Genomic DNA, 20,224 nt, shown 5'->3' on the forward strand with positions numbered 1-20,224 from the left:
TATATATAGATATATATATATATGTATGTATATGACATGGGTTGACATGACACCAATATCTTTTGCTTGAAGCCGGCACTAGCCAATATTTGATGCCAGTATTCAATATCTTTAAATGTGACTGACCATTATCATGCCCAAACATTAAGTATTCAAGATTTTACCAGAATTTTGTTGTTGTCAGGGTGGAAAAGCTTCTGAAGCGGCATTTAGACCATCATGGGACACTAAAACTCTCCACTGAAAGCCAGACTAATCAAATAGTTTTAGGTTAGGGTTAGCAGCTCCTTAAGGTGTGAGGCAGGTTTCATTGCAGGTTTTACAGACTGACTGACAACACTGACTGACCACTAACCGATTTTTAATAAAATGCCAATATCTGCCTGATATGTCTTAACCTAATATATATAGTGTATTTATACACACAAACATACAAAATTGCTATTATCATTATTATTACTTTTATTGTTATTACTGTTGATTGTCTTTATCCCTTGGCAGGACGTTGAGATCCGGACCAATGCCGGCCTTTACCTGCCCCAGATCAGTGAACTGTTGAACCGCGTGCCCCGGCAGATGCTGCTACTGCTGAAAACCAACGACCTGCTGAGGGGCATCGAGACCACCTTACAGACCAGGGCCGCCTCCTCCTCTTTCATCAACATGTCCCGTTGCTGTATACGTGCCATGGCCAGGTCAAAAACCTTGCACTCTTTGCCCTTTCAAAGCCTGACTTTAGTAGAACATTTTTCATTTTTCAGCATGTACAACACTAGATGTTCAGGGCCAGCCAACCACCAGAGTATCTGCTATTAGAACAGCAGTGTTCAGGCGTTTTTACACAGCTTGCTAACTGGGAACAGAAAAAAATATTTCCCAACAAGAATGATCTTGGACAAAGAATTAAATGATATCACCTGGATCTACTTTTCCTTGTTTGTGGATGTGTAAAAAGTATATTTTTAAGGTTTTCAAAATGAAAAGCAAGAATGTTGAGCAACTGGTCCACAAAATGACTAGGTTTTGGTGGTTGAACATACATTAAAGGATAATTCTGGTTATTTCCAACCTTCCTCCTAGTTTTTGCCATCATGCCAAGCTCTACAGTGAAGTGACTATATTTTGAACACAGTCAGTTGTCATGATGGCGAAAACGTCATGTAGGAAATCACGAACTGAAGTAGATGAGGCAGTTTGAGACAAAAATGTAACTTACAACACTTCATAACAAAATAACTCCTGGAATGATTTGAACATCACAGATTGATGATATATAACAGTGTAAGAGTATCTGAGAACAGTGTAAGAATATCAGAGAATTTTCCTTTAAGTGCCTTGAATACAGTTAACAGAGGTCTTATTTTTCACCATGCCATGACAGGTTTCTTTGCGCTGTATGCCCACCATATAAATAAACTTGGTCTCAAGCAGTTTCACAATACTTACATGATGAAACAATAAATGAAAACAATACCCCCCAACCTTAGATTCTCAGTGAGAATAAGAAAAAACTCCTAGTTGTGCAAGCCGGGCCCTTGATGTCTCGCCTCCTCTTGGCTTTCGCACCCTAGTGTAATACGTGTTCTGTACTGCCCTCTGTATTGTAGTGATATACATGATATAAGTGGCACTTTGTACAATAGTAAAGGCCCATTCACATCTAGAATAACTATGAAGATAACTATAACTATAACAAGATTTAAATCATTCTAAGTAAATAGATTGTCTGTGTTCACACTACAACTATAACTAATGAAAACATCCAAAACGACAGCTATAACTATATTGTTGGTTCCATCTCAGAGCGATTTTTTTTTTGATGTAGAGACAACGATAAAACATTTTCAACCAATCAAAATAAAGTTCTACAAAGGAAGGGGTGGGAGAATTCGGTAGTTCACTGCAGTGATGGCATTGCTTGCTGAGGAACTGATTACAGAAGTCCAGAGGAACCCAGCGCTATTTGACAAAGACCATCGCCTCTAAAGATGTTGAGAAGAAACGTGACGCTCCAGGTGTTTCTCTCAACATGGAGACTAGCCTCTTTGATCCACAGTAGATGTGGTGTTCAGAGTTACCTACTGGTAAAGAAATGAACAGCTTCACCTGGTGACTACCACTAGCTCTCATATAAACAAAGCACAGTAATGTCATGACAGCGCCGTAAAAGACCATTATTGATTCTGCCAGCGCCTCTCGCTTTTGCTGCAATTCATGAACCCAAAGTCTTTGGCTATGTCGTTACTTACGTTCGAGAGCGAGTAAAATAAAAGCACGTTGGTAAAGTAATCATGCTCCATTTTCTCTGAATATTCGGCGCAGACGATATCGTTGTAGTGTGAATGCTTGAGCGACAGTGTATCCTTATAGTTTGTAGTTATCTTTATAGTTGTCGCTGTAGGTGTGAATGGGCCTTAACAGTGTAAACAACGCAATATCACGTATACCACCATAACTGTGTAGGTCTTGATGCCACTTCTCGCACAACTTTCAACAATGGGTAGTCAGTCAGTCAGTTAGCTACTTTCACTGTTCTAGGCTGGTCCCATGGGCCCGGCAAAAATGGATTACATACAAAACATGGACACAACACCCTTTGTCATTTCAGCTATCTGACAATGCTCTAGTAACGTTAGCAGGCTAGTTCATACAGCAGACTTGTATCTAGTAATGAAGCACAAGTCAACTGAATTACGTTACAAATGGAAACTGCAAAGTTGTTACAACACGTTTTCATAACACAAAAACAACATATCAAGTAAAATCAAGTTGTATTAGCCTAAGTACAAATGGATGCAAAGGAAATTCAGTTTACTTTTCACCGTGTGCGCCACCGGTACTGCTGTGACGTCAGCTGTGTTTATGTCGGAAAACTTGGGCGGAATGGATCTTACCCGAATTTCCGAGCGGGAACTCTGTTTTGAACAACTGTTCTGTTGCACTTTTATGTGTTGGAAGTCGTTTTTCTCAGAGTTCCGAGTACAATGGAATGCAGCACCAGCCCATACTGCAGTTTGCCCTCAGTTCATTTTGTTATGCTAGGCTTTCCGAGCATGAGTAACTACTGGCTATCAGATGTCAACATCTGTCTCTTTTTACCCGTAAAACCTTGCATTTTGGGGTAGTTTCCTGTGCTTGGTTTGGTTTATGTTCTCACTCTGCAGCTGCAACTGCTCTGCAGTTCACCTGATAGAGGACCGTGACCCGCATTTTCAATTGCCTCGGTGCGGTTATTTGGTGCCGCCCGAGTTCGAATGGCATTGTTCTTAATTAGAGGTTGAATAAATCACTCCAAGCATGCTTGGTGTTAATGCACCCTTAAATTTGGCTTTTCTGAAACCTGCAGATACCCTGGTATTGCTATACTTTTGAAGGCCTTCCATTGGTAACATTTGTTCCCTTGCCACTAACCTTAACCACTGCATTCCTTACCTATTGCGCTAATGCTCACTGAAATCTAATTCAAACCTTAAAGGATAACATCAGTGTAATTTTTGTTTTTTCCTATCCCCATTATTGCCCATGAAAAGCCTAAAAGCCTAAAAACCCTAAACGTATAATACATGATGTATTGTAGTCTTTAGCACGTTTTGAATTTGCATGGCGATTCAGTCTGGACAAGAAAAAATACATTTTAGCACACCTAAAGGTCTTTAGATGACAGGTGTGTAGGACCACAACCAAAAAGGTAGATGCTGAGAAAGGAATAGAATCCCGCGCACTGTCTATACTTGCAAGATAATTTAGTACTTATTTTATACTTACTTACCTTGCAAGATACCGGATTGGATGATCGATGTACCAATCAGTGGGGGCGAGAAATTACGTCACCGAATCAGTCATGGATACGCTTGGTCCAGAACCATTTGAATCGCTATGCAAATTCAAAACGTGCTTAAGACTGCGATTCATGGGGGCTGGACACCAGGCAAGGAGGTCGGGCAAACCTGCAGTAGAACAGACAGTACTAGCTTCTGACTGTGGCTTCTGACAAATACATTGGTGGGTTTAGACTTTTCATGGGCGTTAATGGCGAAAGGAAAAAACGAAAACTACACCAGTGTTATCCTTTAAACCTAAACCTTACCCCTCAAATAGTCCCTTGAGGACCAACCATTTCTTATTAGGCCTCATACACACACACACACACACACACACACACACACGCACGCACACAGTATTCACTATCTATACCTCCACTCTAGTGGTGCTAACAGTCTGGGGATACAAACACATTTATATCACTTTGAGGGCAGTCAGCAATCATTATTTTCACTCAGGCTTCATATCTACATTTTTCTCCACCAGCAGCTCCCCCCACCCCACCCCCTCTCCACTTCCATCCCTCCACCTCTTCCTCTCTCCCTCTCTCCCACTACCTCTCATTGTTTTCCCCACTCCTCTTTTTCTTTGCTCTGTCTCTTTCTCTCGCAGTATATTGGCCATTATATTGTGCTTTCCACAGCCAGCCAGCCAGCCAGCCAGCCAGCCAGCCAGCCAGCCAGCAGTGTACTGGCCATATTGATTTGAGACCGGCCATTCTAATGAACAACTCTATGATGGCCTCAGCCTGAATAATCCTGAGGCATGGATGGATGGATAAAATCACAGAGACACAGATAGGCTGGCTGGCCAAGTGGATAGATGACCAGCCGGCCAAATGATAAATGAATGGATGAGCTGGCAAACTGGCTGGATAAGTTTTGGATAACTGGCTGACTAGCTGGCTGGCAGACTGATTCACTGGTCGACTTGATAACTAGCTGGCAGGTTGACTAGAAGATGTGGAAAAAACTGTTCAACCCCTTTGAATTTTTCTGTATTTTATGGTGCTGCAGTCTGAATTCAAAATAAATTTAAATATATATATATTTTTAGTATTTTTTTAAACCAGAATCAGGGTTCCCACTGTGGCCCTGATGTAAAGTTGGAAAATACATTCTGGTATATTCCTGTTAAGTTCTCTGATATTCCCTTATTTCCCCAGATAATTCCCTGACTTTCCCTGTCTAAAACGCACCTCTAAAAATTCCATTATATTCTGGAAATTCCAGGACCAGTGGGAATTCTGAAGGATTTTTGTTGTGTGTTTTGTTTTAAATCATGTCCAGATGTATCCAAGAAGACTGGAAGCTGTGATTGCTGCTAAAGGTGCTTCTACAAAGTATTGACTCAGAGGGGTTCATACCTATTTAAGATTAGATATTTCTGCATTTCATTTTCAATGAATTTCCATTTCTAAAATCAGAAAATCATCACTTTGTCATTATGAGTTATTTTGTGTAGATTATAAACAACATATCCCACTAATCCATTGTAAATTCAAGCTGTTACACTACAAAATGTGAAAAAAAAGGAATCAAGAGGGTTGAATATTTTCTGAAGACATTGTAACATATTTCATACAATAATCCAATGTCCAGACTATTGTATTATTGTATAATACAGTGGTCTGGGCAAAATGTTCTGGGATGTAATTAAACTCAGACAAGCTCTACCACTGTCACACAGCACAAACCATCCACTCTGCCAAGGAGTAGGTACTCTGTGTGCATGTGTGTGTGTGTGTGTGTGTGTGTGTGTGTGTGTGTGAGCAGCTGGCTCCCTCTGCTGTGTAATTGGTTGGGAGAGGAGGGATCTGGGCTGTCACTTCAGCTCTCTGCTGATGGCAGGAGGACAGGACTCGGCTCACACACACACACACACACACACACACAGAGTACCTACTCCTTGGCAGAGTGGATGGTTTGTGCTGTATGACAGTGGTAGAGCTTGTCTGAGTAAGCAGACCTTATAAAATATTAACCAACTCTGGTGTCACAGCTAGTAATGTAATACCTGAGCACCGGGGGATATTGGGGAGCCTCCTAACCCCCCCCCACACACACACACACACACACACACACACACACACACACACACACACACACCTCCAGTCTTCTGTACTTAGAGCTCCTCTCACTGCTTGTAGCCATATTTCACTTTAGGAGAACATCTTTCTAGGACTGTAACTTGGTGTTTTCCTGAACCGTCAACAGCCAAAATTGGCCTCCCTTGAGACTTGTAGGACCACTTTCTTACTTTCATTTGGAAATCCTTTTTGAACACATCTACACACAAGGAAAAGTAGATCCAGGTTCTTCTAGCTCTTGATTGAGAACATATTCACAAAAATTCAGTGGTCTCCCTTTGTTCAGATTGCTGTTGATTGGATTTGGACAAAACTAGCGATGTATCTCACCACTGCGTTTCAGCATTTTCAAAATTACACTGAGTGGCCCCCGGGGGGTGCTACAGTTAGCCTACAGGTCAAAACAAGGTAACATATTAGGTACTGATTGGCCCAGAGGGGGATTACATTATTCATGGTGGACGATATGTTTATTGTTGCCTTGTTTTTGCATGGTTAGGGCTTGGTATTTCATCAGTGCCTTGCAAAAACCTCTTAGGGCCAGAAAATCAGCCTTTCAAGAATTGGGAAAAACTGGTTGATTTTTTTTCAAATCGATGACCATGCATTGACGACATACTGTTTCTGCCTTATTTCTGTTTGTTTATGCCTTATTTCTTGCCACATTACTTAGTTCCATAGATGAATATGATTACTTTTAGTCAGAGGTGTGACCAAGTCAACTTTGCTCCAGTCCCAGGTCAGTCTCAAGTCTTGAGGCACAAGTCTCAAGTCAAGTCTCAAGTCTAAATGTAGAACAGCAAGTCAAGTCAGAACAAATCAAGAGTCCAGTATCAATTTAATATCTTAAAGAAAACTAAATATCTAGGACTTTTCAATGCAATATGGTTTTAATAGGATAAAAACTTGGTAAGAGCATCATGAGTTTGATAGTTTCTATAATCAGTTTCAACTTCAATAAATTGAATCATTCCATACAAATTCAGAAAACAGAATTTAAATTCAGTCGTCTGCTGGAACAAATCTCATCACTTTCAATCTAAGTCATTTACACAAACACAAGATCTTTTGTCAAGACTTTAGAAACCTTTTCAAGTCATCAAAGTACAAGTCAAAGTCAAGTCACCAGAACCCAAGTCAAGTCAAGTCTCAAGTCTTCTCTTCATGCATCAAGTCAAGTCTCAAGCAATTAAAACTGTGACTCGAGTCTGACTCGAGATCCCACCTCTGCTTTTAGTAATGAGGCAGAATTATCAAATGTAGATTCAGATTGTGAGAGAACTTCAAAAGCAAATGAAAGAAAACTTGATGAAAACCATTTGTGAAATGACACCTTCCTCCTTCTCTGCTCTTCTTGACAGGCATAAGAGGAGCAAGGCTCGCTCCAGGACGAGGCGTCTTCAGATCGCGCTGGCCGAGTCGCTCGGCCTGTGGCGGATCGGCATGTACGAATTGTTCCTGTGGGTTAAAGGTTCAGCGCTGGGATGCTGGCTGGCCGCTCTGCTGGGCCTTCTGCACTGAGGCAGAAGTTGGGTTGTCAAATATTGTCTACAGCATATACATACGTTCTGTACAGTCTGCATCAACATGTACAGACACAAAAAACTGAACTTTGAACATGCGCAAATGATTTCCACTTATGTCCACAATACAAAACAATTCCAGCAAGGAAACAGATGAGGACATGAGATGCAGATGTCAAAGACTTCATAGCTACATATTTCTGAAAACATAAACCCACATACACAACTCTAAACACAAGCAATCCACTCAAACGCACAGAAGAGACAGGGATGCGGCAATGGAGATTACAAGAGACTTAAACAAGCATGCAGAGAGAAAGGAGAGTTGACAACAAAGATCCAGACAGTCTGTAACAGGCAGAACTGTAACCTCAGTCAGGCAGCCAGACAGCCAGTCAGTAACATGGACAGACAGGTATCCAGTCTAGACGAAGGGGTAGAATGCATTGACCAGTAAGCGATAGGTGCAAGTGGCCATGGGATGGGCGTCTTTGCCAGTGCTTCTTCCCCTTCACCTCCATCTGGCAGACAAAAGGGACAAATTTAGGGACGGTATGCATGGCCATGACTATCACACATCGTACCAACAGCCATTTCTGTAGTAGAGGTGGTTGAGAGCCACCGGAGGCTTGCAAAACCCTGAGATCACCGTCATGCTAAGAAGAACTTCAGCAGAGCAACGAGAGGAGGTTTTGGAACTTCAGTCAGTATTTGTATTTTAACCCTGGTGGCTTTCCTGCAAGTATGATGTTGGATACCTGACTAACTTCTCCACCAAGATGATACTCCGCGAGATATGACTCGAACTCCACAGACAAAATACCTCAGATCGAAGTTTGCATCGAGTCACGACGACGATGTCTAGCAAGATTTCTAGAGATAACGCTGAACGCTTGAATGTTTTCCATCTATTCTGTTTTTAGAATCATTCCCTAATGTTTGGTCATTGTACTGGTCTTAGGACAAATACATACATTGCACAAGCACGTCAGTTGCTAATTTTGTATTCTCAGTACTGTCTAATTATGTACATCTAGGTGTTCAAAGCATGTCGCCGCTCTGCTCAGAAATGGATGGGTCTTTCCTCAGCTTTGCATTCCTGCCTTTATTCTCACTCTCTTGTTGCTTATCTTTCCTTTTTCCTTCATCACTCTCTTTCCTTCACACTTTCCTTTCTTTACCTCTCTCTCTTTCTCTCCTCTTCTCTCTCTGAATTACCTCTTGTTACTGCCCTGTCCTCCATTTTACCCCTTTCACACACTTTACAAAAGGGTATTTGTCGTCCAAAGGTTATGGCCTATTAATGCTTCTTTTATTTTACTTTATTCATTTAATTTATTTTATTTTTATTTCCTGCAATATGAGTTCTACCTTAATCATTTTTAATGATATGTGATATGTTAGCATTTGTATTGTTTCTGAATTTAAGAACATTTTAAGACTGTGAGGTGAAGAGAGAAGACTGAGAAGATTCAATGAGTTGAAATGGAAGAAGAATCGAGGAACTTTGGAATTAAACTTTGTCCTGTTTTGTCAGGTCTATGTTTTGACACACACAAAACTAGTACTGTATGTTGAAGGAAAATACAGATTTTCACTGTCCATCATTGCACCTCTGTTTTCATTTATTCTCAGAACATTTCCCATTGCATATGTCATAGGAAAAGTCATAGGCTACTCACAGGTCATGAAAACCCTATTAATTGGTGGGCAGGCTTTTATAATTTTTTAAAGAAACTGAACTAAATAACTAACTAAACTCTGCTGTTTTTCCTGTGCACTGATTGCAAAAGCTACTTATTCGGAAACTCCCTGCCAGTAATCAAAGTTCTTGAATGAAAGTAAGGTAGTAGTATTTCTCTAAACTTAAGGAATTCCACCTGATTCCCAGTGATGGATTATCTCTTCACATTGATTTGGTTGTCTGTGAGTGACTGATTTGATGGGCGTTTCAAGCTAAATGGAATGAACAGTGGAAGGTACTGTGACATTGACTGACACACTAGCAGCAGACAATAAGCTTTGGACAATGGCCAAGGTGTATCTGAAGTATAGCAGAGAAATGATTGAAGTGGAAAAAAAGAACAGTGCAACAGTAAACATGTCATCCCCGATGAATTCTGAAGTTATACAAATGTGAAAAAGGTCAAAGATTCCATTCTGTTAAGTAACAATGCAAGTACATTTTGTAGGACCATTTGCGTTGCCTGGTAATCTTTTCTATTAGGCATTTGTTTATTGTTTATTTGGATCCCCATTAGTTGTTACCAAGGCAACAGCTACTCTTCCCGGGCTCCACGTTAAAAACATATGTATACACATGCTTTCACATACATACATATATACATACATACATAATACAATTACAACAATAATACATATATATATACTATACAGTACTGTGCAAAAGTCTTAGGCGCCCTAGATTTTTTTATATTATGTAGATGTTTATTTGTTTTCTGCATTAGTGTGTCAGTAGACTGCTCTTTATAGTACATTTTTTTATATTTAGAAACTTTTCTTTTCATTATTTTTGAAAGCATCTTCACTTTGTTTTTGTTTTTTTACATGTGCCTAAGACTTTTGCACAGTACTGTGTATATACTGTATATCATTGTTGTGTATTGTGTTATTTTTATTTCCACATTACTTTACGATTTGATGACATTATGTAAACCTATTTACTCGCACTACAAATCTTGGAGAGAAAAAATGCTTGGAGAAAAAAGGATAAGGACGAAGATGAACTTGCTAGAGCTTTCGCAGCACTCAAGAATAGAATTAGTAAAATGGTATTTGAACATATTTTCTATCAGAAATGAAGTTTACTATTATTATTACTGAATTAAACAGCGCTTCCCTCTTGCCGCAAAACAAGTGGCATATCATTGGTAGAAATAGAAAAGCACAGTGGGCCCAAGCAACTTCCCTGGGGGACACCACACTGTACCACCCTAATGGCAAAACAAAACTACCATTAAAGAAAACCTTTTGTGTTCCATTAGATAAGCCTCATAGCTCCTCATCCAACTAAGGGTAGAAGGATCGAAACCATAAGCAACAAGTTTCATTAAGAGCATCGCATGATCTATTAAATCAAACGCAGCACTAAAATCAAGTAGGACTGCACCCACGATCCTTTTCCTGTCTATATCACTCAACCACTGATCAGTCCTCTGTATTAAAGCTGTGCTAGTGGAGTGACCTTGTAGGCATGCTGAAATTCAGAATTAGTTATTCATTAAAATAGTTACCAATCTTGAGGCTTTGTAATGATGTAATCATCTGACTTTATGAAGGGAGGGTGTATTATCCCCAGATCTACCCATTATATCATTTAGAGTTTCTTTCCATCATGTTTAATTTCATTTATCCTATTCAGATAATACCTACTTTTCTTTTTCCTATTCATTTTTGTCACTTGGTGTCTGAGTGAACAGTATGACTTCCAGTCAGCTGTATTGCCAGACTTTCAGCGTTCAGTTCTTCATCAAGCCAAGGGGTTGTGTCCACATTATTTATTGCACACACTTTATCCCATTGTATCTAATTTATGTCCCTAATAAAGTCATTCTCACAAAAGGATTTGATCTCTGGAAAACAACTTTAGGTCCAACTTTTGGAACTTTGGCTTTTCTGACAATTGCCACCAAATTATGATCACTAAAGCCAGCTGGAACTGATACAGCCTTTGAGCACATTTCTTTAGCATTAGTGAAGATGTGGTCAATACAGGTTACTGATGTCTGTCCTGCAATGGTATACACCCAAGAGTAGGTAAGTTCATCACCTGAGATAAATTACACACACTAGCAATATCACTGTTTTCTTTTCAATGAATGTTTCTGAAAGCCAGTCTCTACTCGGGTCATCTAGAAAATAAATCTCTATCAATGTCTGTAGCCTTCTACAGCATTTCCTCGAAGTATTAAATATTCCCGCTAGGTGTTCTATAACAACACCCGAAGAGAAATGGTTTGGTGTGAGGTAAATTAATTTGTATCCATAGTGCTTATAGCTGAAGTCAAGAGGTCCCCTCTTATCCTAACAGGTGTATGATTCTGGGTATGGCCACACCATAGCTGTTTCTGTCATTTCTGAAAACACTATATCCTGACACAGCAATTTCACCTAGATCTGCTGATGGATCAATTAATAATAAACCCTTCCTTGGTAAGGTAAGAGAAATGGTGAATCATTCATCTCATTATCCATTTGATAAATAAAAAAAATAACAGAAAAAACATTGGGCCTCATTCACGAAACTTTTCTTAAATTGTTCTTACTTTTGTTCTTAAGAAACATGCCTACGCAAAACCAACGTGGGATTCATGAAGCATGCGCAGAGTCTCGATTTTTGCTTATTCCAGGTGTATCTGATGATGAATGCCACTTGTTCCTTAATTGGATGCGCGTGCCTGTTGATGCTGATTAGCATAGGTAGACGCCCTGGCAACTCCATAAAAGGTCTGCTGTCTGAAGGGTCGTGCGCAAATGGAAAGCATTACTGGAGTGGTGGAGAATGACAAACGGACCCAAGAAGAAAAACTCAAACTCTGAAATACAAGTGTTGTATTCGGGAGTGAGAGAAAAATATATATATACTTTTTAAAAGTGTAAGCGGTGGAGTGACAGCAACTGAGAAAGAAAACATGGCAAGAAATTACTGATGCTGTCAATGCTGCAACATCATAAACACACACCTTGAATTAAATTAAAAAGAAACCGTTTGACTTACAGTTAGAATCTAAAAAGCGAGGGCGATAGTCTAACTCCAAATAGATGCAGTTTATTAGCTCCAGGCGGAGGGCAGGGCGCTGCCAAAATGTTTGGGGAAATAATATGGAGACTGTGCTGTCAGGTGTCCAGTCATCAGTGGAGTTGGACACTGGTTTAATTCAAGCAGCATCTCCATCTGATGGTAAGCTCAGACTTTAGGCTTTATAATAATATTGCTGGTTTTGACTGTAGCTCTTGACAGGAGCTTTCTTCCTGCGGTGTCCAAACTCATCACAGCCTTGCAGCTCAGTATGCTGCGCTCGCTCTGTGGCGGAGCGAGTGCACGTATGATAATTATATGATCTCTGCTGAGGGGTCTGAAGGTTTATCAGGTGTGTCATTAGCAATGTGGTCAGGGCAGAACCTCTATCACCTAGAGACAAACTAGTTAGTCTTGAGACTCTGGTTAATTTAACTTTCATTCAGTCCTATATGCGCCGTGCGTCTCCAGCAGCACCTGCTCAAGACGCACGACACCCTGCTGTTCTGCAGCACCGAGTCGCGGCTCCCTCCTGGACAGGGGAAACCACATGTAGGAGGTTTAGGTTGGCGTCACAAATTAATTGAATGTTTATGGTGTGTTATTGTTTGCGATTTAAATAGGGAAAGCGTTTGGAGACGGTGCTTTGATGTGCACAGTCTATTGCTCCTGTGGTAAGATAAGATAGAACTTTATTGATCAATACATAATATAATAATATAATATGATAATATATATACGATACAAATTAATCACTTTAATCACTCATGTTTCCAATTGAATAGAATTGCCTATGAATTTGTTCATATCGGCCTAGCTTTGTTAATATGGTTATTATCACCAGGCTTACAAATGACCTGAAACACATTTGGTGTTGATATGAGGTCTGGGACTGCTTTAATAGATTTCCCTTAAAGAATAAGGCATTTTAAGCAGAAACCACTTTATGCGTAATGCCCCACGCATGTTTCCAAACACACGTAGATTTTGATCGTACCAAAGAACAAATTCAGGTAAGAAAAAAAATGATGAATGCCGAAATGTTCGTGGAAACGTTCGTAAGTACACTTTAAGATCAAATCTGATCGTACGCACGTTTCGTGAATGAGGCCCATTGAATCTATTGTACAGTTAATGAGACCTCTGCCCTCCTGCCATCCCTCCTTGGTTTTACAATGAGGCGATCATAACTAATAACTGCATAGTCCCCTCTAGCTCTCGCCTCCTTCATCGCTGGCAGCAGTTCAGCACGCTTCTTGCACAGTTGGTCTGAAGAGTCTTCATTGATATACACCAAAGTGTTCTTGAGGTTAGCCCTTGCTTGGCCTAAATAAGTTGTTCGTCTTGAAAGGGTAAGAGCTTAACCACAACTGGCCTAGGCTTCCCAGCATCACCCCTAAATTTCCCATCCCTGTGTGCACGCTCTATCTCTATAGTGCTTGCATCTAGTTTGAGCTTTGAGGTGAATAGTTCACGAACCAGTCTCAGTCTCAGCCCGGGTCTTCAGCATCAGCTTTGTCACCCCAGAACTACACAGCATGCGTTCCGTTTGCGTATATCCCTCGCGTATCTAGGATTTTACCTATGGGTAAGTGAACACAGTTATCTAGTTTTGCTTATTGTTCCATAAACAACTCAAGTTGTACCATGAGGAACATTAATGTACCACAGAGGAGTACTTATGTCATTTTTTTTTTTTAGAGGGTAGGCGTAGGTTGCCACATAGAAGCTTCTCAGCGGCTATCCATGGATAACCTCATCTCCAACATTTATTTAAGCGGCATTGGTTCATGTATCCTCTATTATGTTAACTGACATGGTGATGAATGACTACAATAAACAAAATATTGGCATTTATATACATTTATATAGCTAAAATACAGAACAGACGGATGCATAGTCCGTCAAAAATAAAGGTCTTGCGTATCTCCAGAGTTGTGGCTCCGATCCGGCTCCATCAGCAGGTTGCAGTGAAGTAAATGGCTATGTATCTGATCCGACCCAAACGGACGGAACACAAACGAAACCGGTGTAGCTGAGCCGTGACTTGATGCCTTCAATGACTAGGTTGTTCCTCCGGGTTTGGTTATCCAGACAATCCAACCTCTCAGAATTGTCATTTGGATGCGATGGCTTTGATTTGATTTCTAGGACCTGTTGTACAAGATCCATAGCCTCAGCAGAATACTTGGTCGCATCATCTTTATGTCATCAATGTCTTTTTGAAAGTATTTCAGGCTCTTTCAGCTCTTGAATCTCAGTCAACAGGGAGTCAGCTCTCCTATTTGTTGAATCCAGGATCAATTGAGTGACAGTACTAAAATAAGCTTCTTGTAATAATTCTTGTAATTCTTCATAGGTTTTCTGCTGTTCCAGGATGTCCTTGAGCATATCCATTTGTGGCCCCATGTTGGTTGATTGTACAAATGATGCCATCACCCTTTAAGCCAATCACTAAATAGGGGGGAAACTCAAAATAGTGGAAAATCCAGTCTGAGTAAAAAAAAATGTAGAACATTGATGGTATATCCCTTAACACTGAGTAAAGATAGCTGGATACACCTAATATGTCATTCAAACTTGTGCTATTTGAGACCCTTTCTGTCTGTCTGTTAGCAGGAGTTCTAAAAAAGCCATGAATGGATTTGCACAAAACTTTGTGTAAAGGCTGGTCATGGGGCAAGGAAGAATTGATTACATTTTTACACTGGTTGGCCAAAGGGGGCAGTGGCGGTGGGTGTGGCTTCTCACAAAAAAGCACATAACTTTGTAATGGATTCACGTAACACCAAACTTTGTGGAAAGGTTGGTCATGGGGCAAGGAACCATCATAGTCACCATCTTTGTGGCCTATCAGCAGACATAAGGAGAGGCAAACCCTCCATTACTGGATCAATCAAACAACATGGGGTCACTGGAGAGCTCATTTCTGGTTTAGACATAAACGCCCTTTTTCAAAACTTGGTCCAGTGATAGAAGGGCAGCCCTAATGGCCACTGAACAGATATAGAGCTGATTGGCCACGTGTGATAATCGGCTAAAATGCTTAAAAGTGGTTAGAATTTGAACAGGTATATCTCATGTCCCATTTTAGGTCCAGTCATGGCAGACACCACTGGTCCGAGTTTGATTAAATTTGGAGGGATGACGCATTGATAATTAAAAAAAATGCTAATTTGCGACAGTGCTGTCTGAAATAAATGCAAAAAATTTATTGATGTAAGTATACACATAAAGCACTTCAAATGCAATTTTTACGATATCAATATAGAACTATGGAAAATAAACTTCCAACTTGAAAATGTGGAATTATTTCACATGTACTGTATTTCCTCTAATAGTGGCCGGTAGTCAATTAAAAGCCGGGTCTCCGATAATGGCTGGGGCCGTGGTCGTCACGAACAAATAAAGGCCGGCCTCAAATACAGGCCGGGGAAAAAAACAAAGGAAAAAACAACGGTGGATACCACTAAACTCCTGGTGCCTGTTATATAATGTAACTGTAGTTTGTAGTAACGTACAAGTGCCACAAGATGGCTCGGCCGGCGGAAGTCTCTGGAGCATGCCGTCCTCGATTACTGTAATTATCGGTAATCGAGGCTACCTAACGTACCCCAACAGAAGCAGATCAGAAAACAAGGAGGCTTCGTACTAAAATATGAGCAAATATACTTATCAAACAGAGGAAATTAGAAATAAAGGCCTGTCTCTAATATAAGCCTGCTTCCAATAAAGGCCTGGTACCCTCTGCAGTTGAGGTAAATAAAAGCCCGGGCCAATATTAGAGGAAATACGGTATTCAAGTTGTGTGGCATTTGTTTGTGGACAGGAAAATACATTTGTGACCATCCTTGTTTATTCACGAGTCGTGATATACATTTGTGAAACTTGTTTTGTGCATTTATTTATTTTTTAGACAAATCTAACCCCACATTTCTCAACCAGTGGGGCACACCCCCTAGATGAGGTGCTGGAGAAAAAAACAGTTGGAACCAGTTTTATGAAAGAATAAAAATTGGTTGTATTTGACGGCAGCTAGAGAATCACCACTGGATATTGAGTGCGAGTGTAAACACAAATAGCCGCATAGATGATAAACAATCTTATGCAATCTCTCATTGGAGAACAGTTCTAGTGAAATTGAATCCCCATATTTCCTGGGGACCCCCTTTCACTTCGAGAGCCATTTCTATATTATACCAACCAGTGAGTTTGCATGAGCGTACTTTCTTGTGTGTGTGTGTGTGTGTGTGTGTTGTGGTAACTGTGGCTGAAATTGAACCCAAGTCCTGAGTGCCAACCTCTCATTTGCAGCTTCAATCGCTCTAAGCCCTGCAGCAACCAATCTCTGCAAACACACACACTCACACTGACACACGAATCGGGACTGCTGATAATTTTTCTCACTTTGGATTACATCCAGCCAAAGTGCATAATTGCAGAAATGTCCAAAAGGAGGAAAATGTTTCTCAACCAGTTGTTGGAAATCCAAGCAAATGTAATAGGTATTTTAACAAGATTACGGCTATGGTTATTTGCAATGCCCTGTCAGGTGAATTGAAATTAGTTGCAGTTTTGTTGGGATACACTGTACATGTCCAGAATACATTTGACACAGCTTTATTGGATATGTTGATTTGAAGGGCACACAAGCAACACACACGCACGCACGCACACACACACACACACACACACACACACACACACACACACACACACACACACGCGCACATAACTTCCTCCTCCTCCTCCATGGGACAGACAGACACACACACTCCCTGCTTCCACCCTTTCTCACTTCCTTTCCCTGGGACATGCATGCAGACAGTCATAAAACCCTTCAGGATCCAATATATTCTCTGTAAGGTCTTAATGTGTGTGTGTGTGTGTGTGAGTATGAGTATGATAAAGTGTGTGATAGGAGTTGATGTGTAATAAGTCTTTTGGTATGCTTGTGTGTGTATGTGGCCTGAGACAGTCTGCTAGCCACAGAAGGACCATCCATCTCTATCATACAGACCCACCCAGGCCTGCCATGGCTAATAGGACCAGCACTCTCTCTCTCTCTCTCTTGCTTTTTCTTTCTCGCTCTCTCTCTCATAGCCATTTTTCTCTCCCTCCCTCCCTCCCTCCTGTCAAACGTTCCCTCCGTTAAAGTGGTCTGAAAGAGAAAAAGTATGAGAGGTCATACACTCTCACATAGTTTATGTATCTTCATAATACGTGTGTTGAGAAACATTTATGGTACTCAACAGGCCTCATGAACATTTCACGAATGTGTGCATTGTGTTGCATTACCAGCAGATTATAAACCCAGTAGAAGCAGAGAATAAACTTCTCTGGGGGGCATCCTGGTGGCTCGGTTGGCTAAGGTGTGTATTTATTGTATCATGCTTTGGTTGTAATATTTATCATTCACTCACAGTGTGCTTATAATGTACTCATGATGCCTTGTAATGCCTTACGAGCACCACTTCAAGTAAAGTGTTACCAAATTAAGCTTGCAAAGCTGTATTGTTGTAAACAGAAATGTTCGACTCATAATGTAGGGCCATAGCTGTAGTTCTTATGGAAAACATAATAAGATGAAACTTTTATGATCACCGTGGGGAAACTGGGTTGTTTCAGAAGCCGATAGTTATGAGCTACAGCAAAGAAAAATACAATAAAACGAGAATACAGTAAATTAGGGGTTTGAAAACATAATGCAAATGATGAATTTTATATGAACGAAAAAAAAAAGAATGAAAAATATGTACAGTATGAAAATTTACCAAAATATGAAATGTATGCAGTATGAAATAAGTGGCAAATATGTAACTATCAAGATATATGCAATATATAACATGAGTAAATAAAGACTATGGGCTAGGAACATAAAACATATTAACTAAGAATGTACTGTGAGAAAGTTGCATTTTTTGTAAAATTGTTCTGAACAGTGGAATTCAAGAGCAAATCAACACTTAATCACATAAGGCAGAGAATTCTTGTTGCACTGCTCTCTACGTGTTTGTGTTGCATCTGCTGCCAATGGCAAAACACCTGGTGTGACATCACTGATTGGGGTGTGGCCAGAAGAGAAACATGCTTGAAAGTTTCAACCCATAGAGAGCAGTGCAACAGTTTTTGCCTTATGTGATTTAGTGTTTATTTGCTCTTTAAGAACAGATGTTTATCCCTGTAGCCCCAGTGTCAAATAGAGTTAAATACAGAAAGTGATTGATATATTTATATTTTTAGCTGTTTAGCTGACACTATCCAGAGTGAGTTACATCGAGTAGGGGTTCACAGCTCCCTGCTCAAGGACATTCCAACAGGTCACATGCTGATGTTGATGAATACACTGACTGTTGCAGGAGGTCGAAGTCGAACCTGCGATCTTCTGGTTATAAGATGGTCTCTCGAACAACTAGGCCAAGATACTGAGGATTTTCAGGTGACAGAAAGCACCCTCTGGCGACTATATTGGAGATCCTCAGCTCTTTGGCAAAACAGAAATGGCTGCGAACAGCTGATTGAATTTCTAAATTTACAAGTGTGGAATCGACACAGTTCGACAACTAATGATCACTGATACATCTGATTGATTTTAAGTTAAGATAATGTCAACTTCTTAGCTTAAAAAATAATGGACACAGTGAGCCGACTCGTGACGTCAGCTTGTTTGTTTCTAATGGGGTGTGCTCAGTGGTGCAGCACGGCAAGTATTCGCTCGCTACCTGGACGCCATTTTGCTTAAACCTGCAATAAGCGATTTCAGACCTCATAACCAATCCTGAAAGTAACATGTGCTATGTGAAGATTTCAATGAGACATAATGATATAAACCAATATCCACATGCGGACCAGCTGTGTTGCTGTTTTCACCTCTTGTTGTCAAATTTTGTTCCGGAACGAAGCTCCTCCCAGGCCAGTAGCTTTCCATGCTTTTTTAAACTAGCTTGGCGCGTCCCTCGCTGTTTAAAAGCATCCCTCACCCCCTCCCATTCCTGAAAATGTTCTCATAATGGCAGAATCAATGAAGCGAGTGAGCTTAATAAACTAGTAAACTTGCTACCTACCTCTTGTTATTATGGGACACATAAACTTCAGTGGGAGAAAGGTCTGGCAAAGCGAGACTGGTAACTGGTGAGAATTCTCCATAGTGTAGCTTCTTGCTTCCCCCTAGGGTGTCCTGAAAGACCACTCGGTGGTGGAGGCTTGCTGTGCCTAGGCCTCACTTATAAGAACCTCCTACTGGTCTCACTCGTCCCTAGGCCCTTGGTTTGGTATGGGCGGGAGTCCCTTCTTTTCAGGGCACTAAACCCAACCTTAGCCCCTTAGGTCATGAAGCTGGGAATGGATATTCCCTGAGTTCCCCCAAGGGAGAAGGTTAGTAGTTTGCTATCTCTTAGTCTGACCTACTCTGGTTACCTCTATTATTATTGACCAACCAAGTTAAACAGGTCTCCCTGGCGAGAGCAAACGGTAGATTAATAAGGTGTCAGTAGGCTTACCTTAAAAAGAGTTCCTGGAACCGGAGAAGAAATGGAGATTCTTTTGTCTTTCTTAAATTTTATTTAAAAAAACCAACAACACAGAATATCTTAGAATTATCCTTTTTCCGAGTACCTGTTGATTTTCTGTTTTAGGTTATGTGCTTGATGAGTGACAACTCCCCAATTGCAGTTGAGGTTAGACACAGTAAGTGCCTTTCTAATATTGTCTCTCTTCTTAATGCTTCAGTCTCTCTGTAATAAAAACACAAGCTCCCGAAGAAGTGCGAAGTTTGCTACTGCAAAAGGCTAAGTATATATGCATCTTCCACATCCTTGACCGGTTACATCCTGTCTCATAGGTCCCCGTGAAATGGGCCCTTTCTCAAATAAAGCAAGTGGAAGCATGACTAAATATGGTTGCACAATGGTAATCAATGGGTAAGCTGCTGCTGGGTGGATTCCTGTTGACGACGTGTGGCCCTCTCTTGTCTTCTCTCGCGTCTCTTCTCCTTCCAGATGTATCTTTTCATCTCTCTTCCTGTGACCCCCG

At 40.6% G+C, this 20,224-nt stretch overlaps 1 protein-coding gene across 1 annotated transcript in view; it reads left to right on the top strand.

The window, feature by feature from the left end:
• The window catches only part of adck1 (aarF domain containing kinase 1), a 119,618-nt gene extending 110,607 nt beyond the window's left edge, over positions 1-9,011 (top strand). Inside the window, exons 10-11 of the mRNA XM_071914338.2 lie at positions 502-695; positions 7,273-9,011. Of these exons, the coding sequence (XP_071770439.2) occupies positions 502-695; positions 7,273-7,432 (354 nt within the window). The 3' untranslated portion in view covers positions 7,433-9,011. The remainder of the gene's footprint in view (positions 1-501; positions 696-7,272) is intronic.
• Positions 9,012-20,224: the final 11,213 nt, after the last annotated feature.

Source organism: Centroberyx gerrardi, chromosome 17 (assembly GCF_048128805.1).
Source record: "Centroberyx gerrardi isolate f3 chromosome 17, fCenGer3.hap1.cur.20231027, whole genome shotgun sequence".
Taxonomy (NCBI): Eukaryota; Metazoa; Chordata; class Actinopteri; order Beryciformes; family Berycidae; genus Centroberyx; species Centroberyx gerrardi.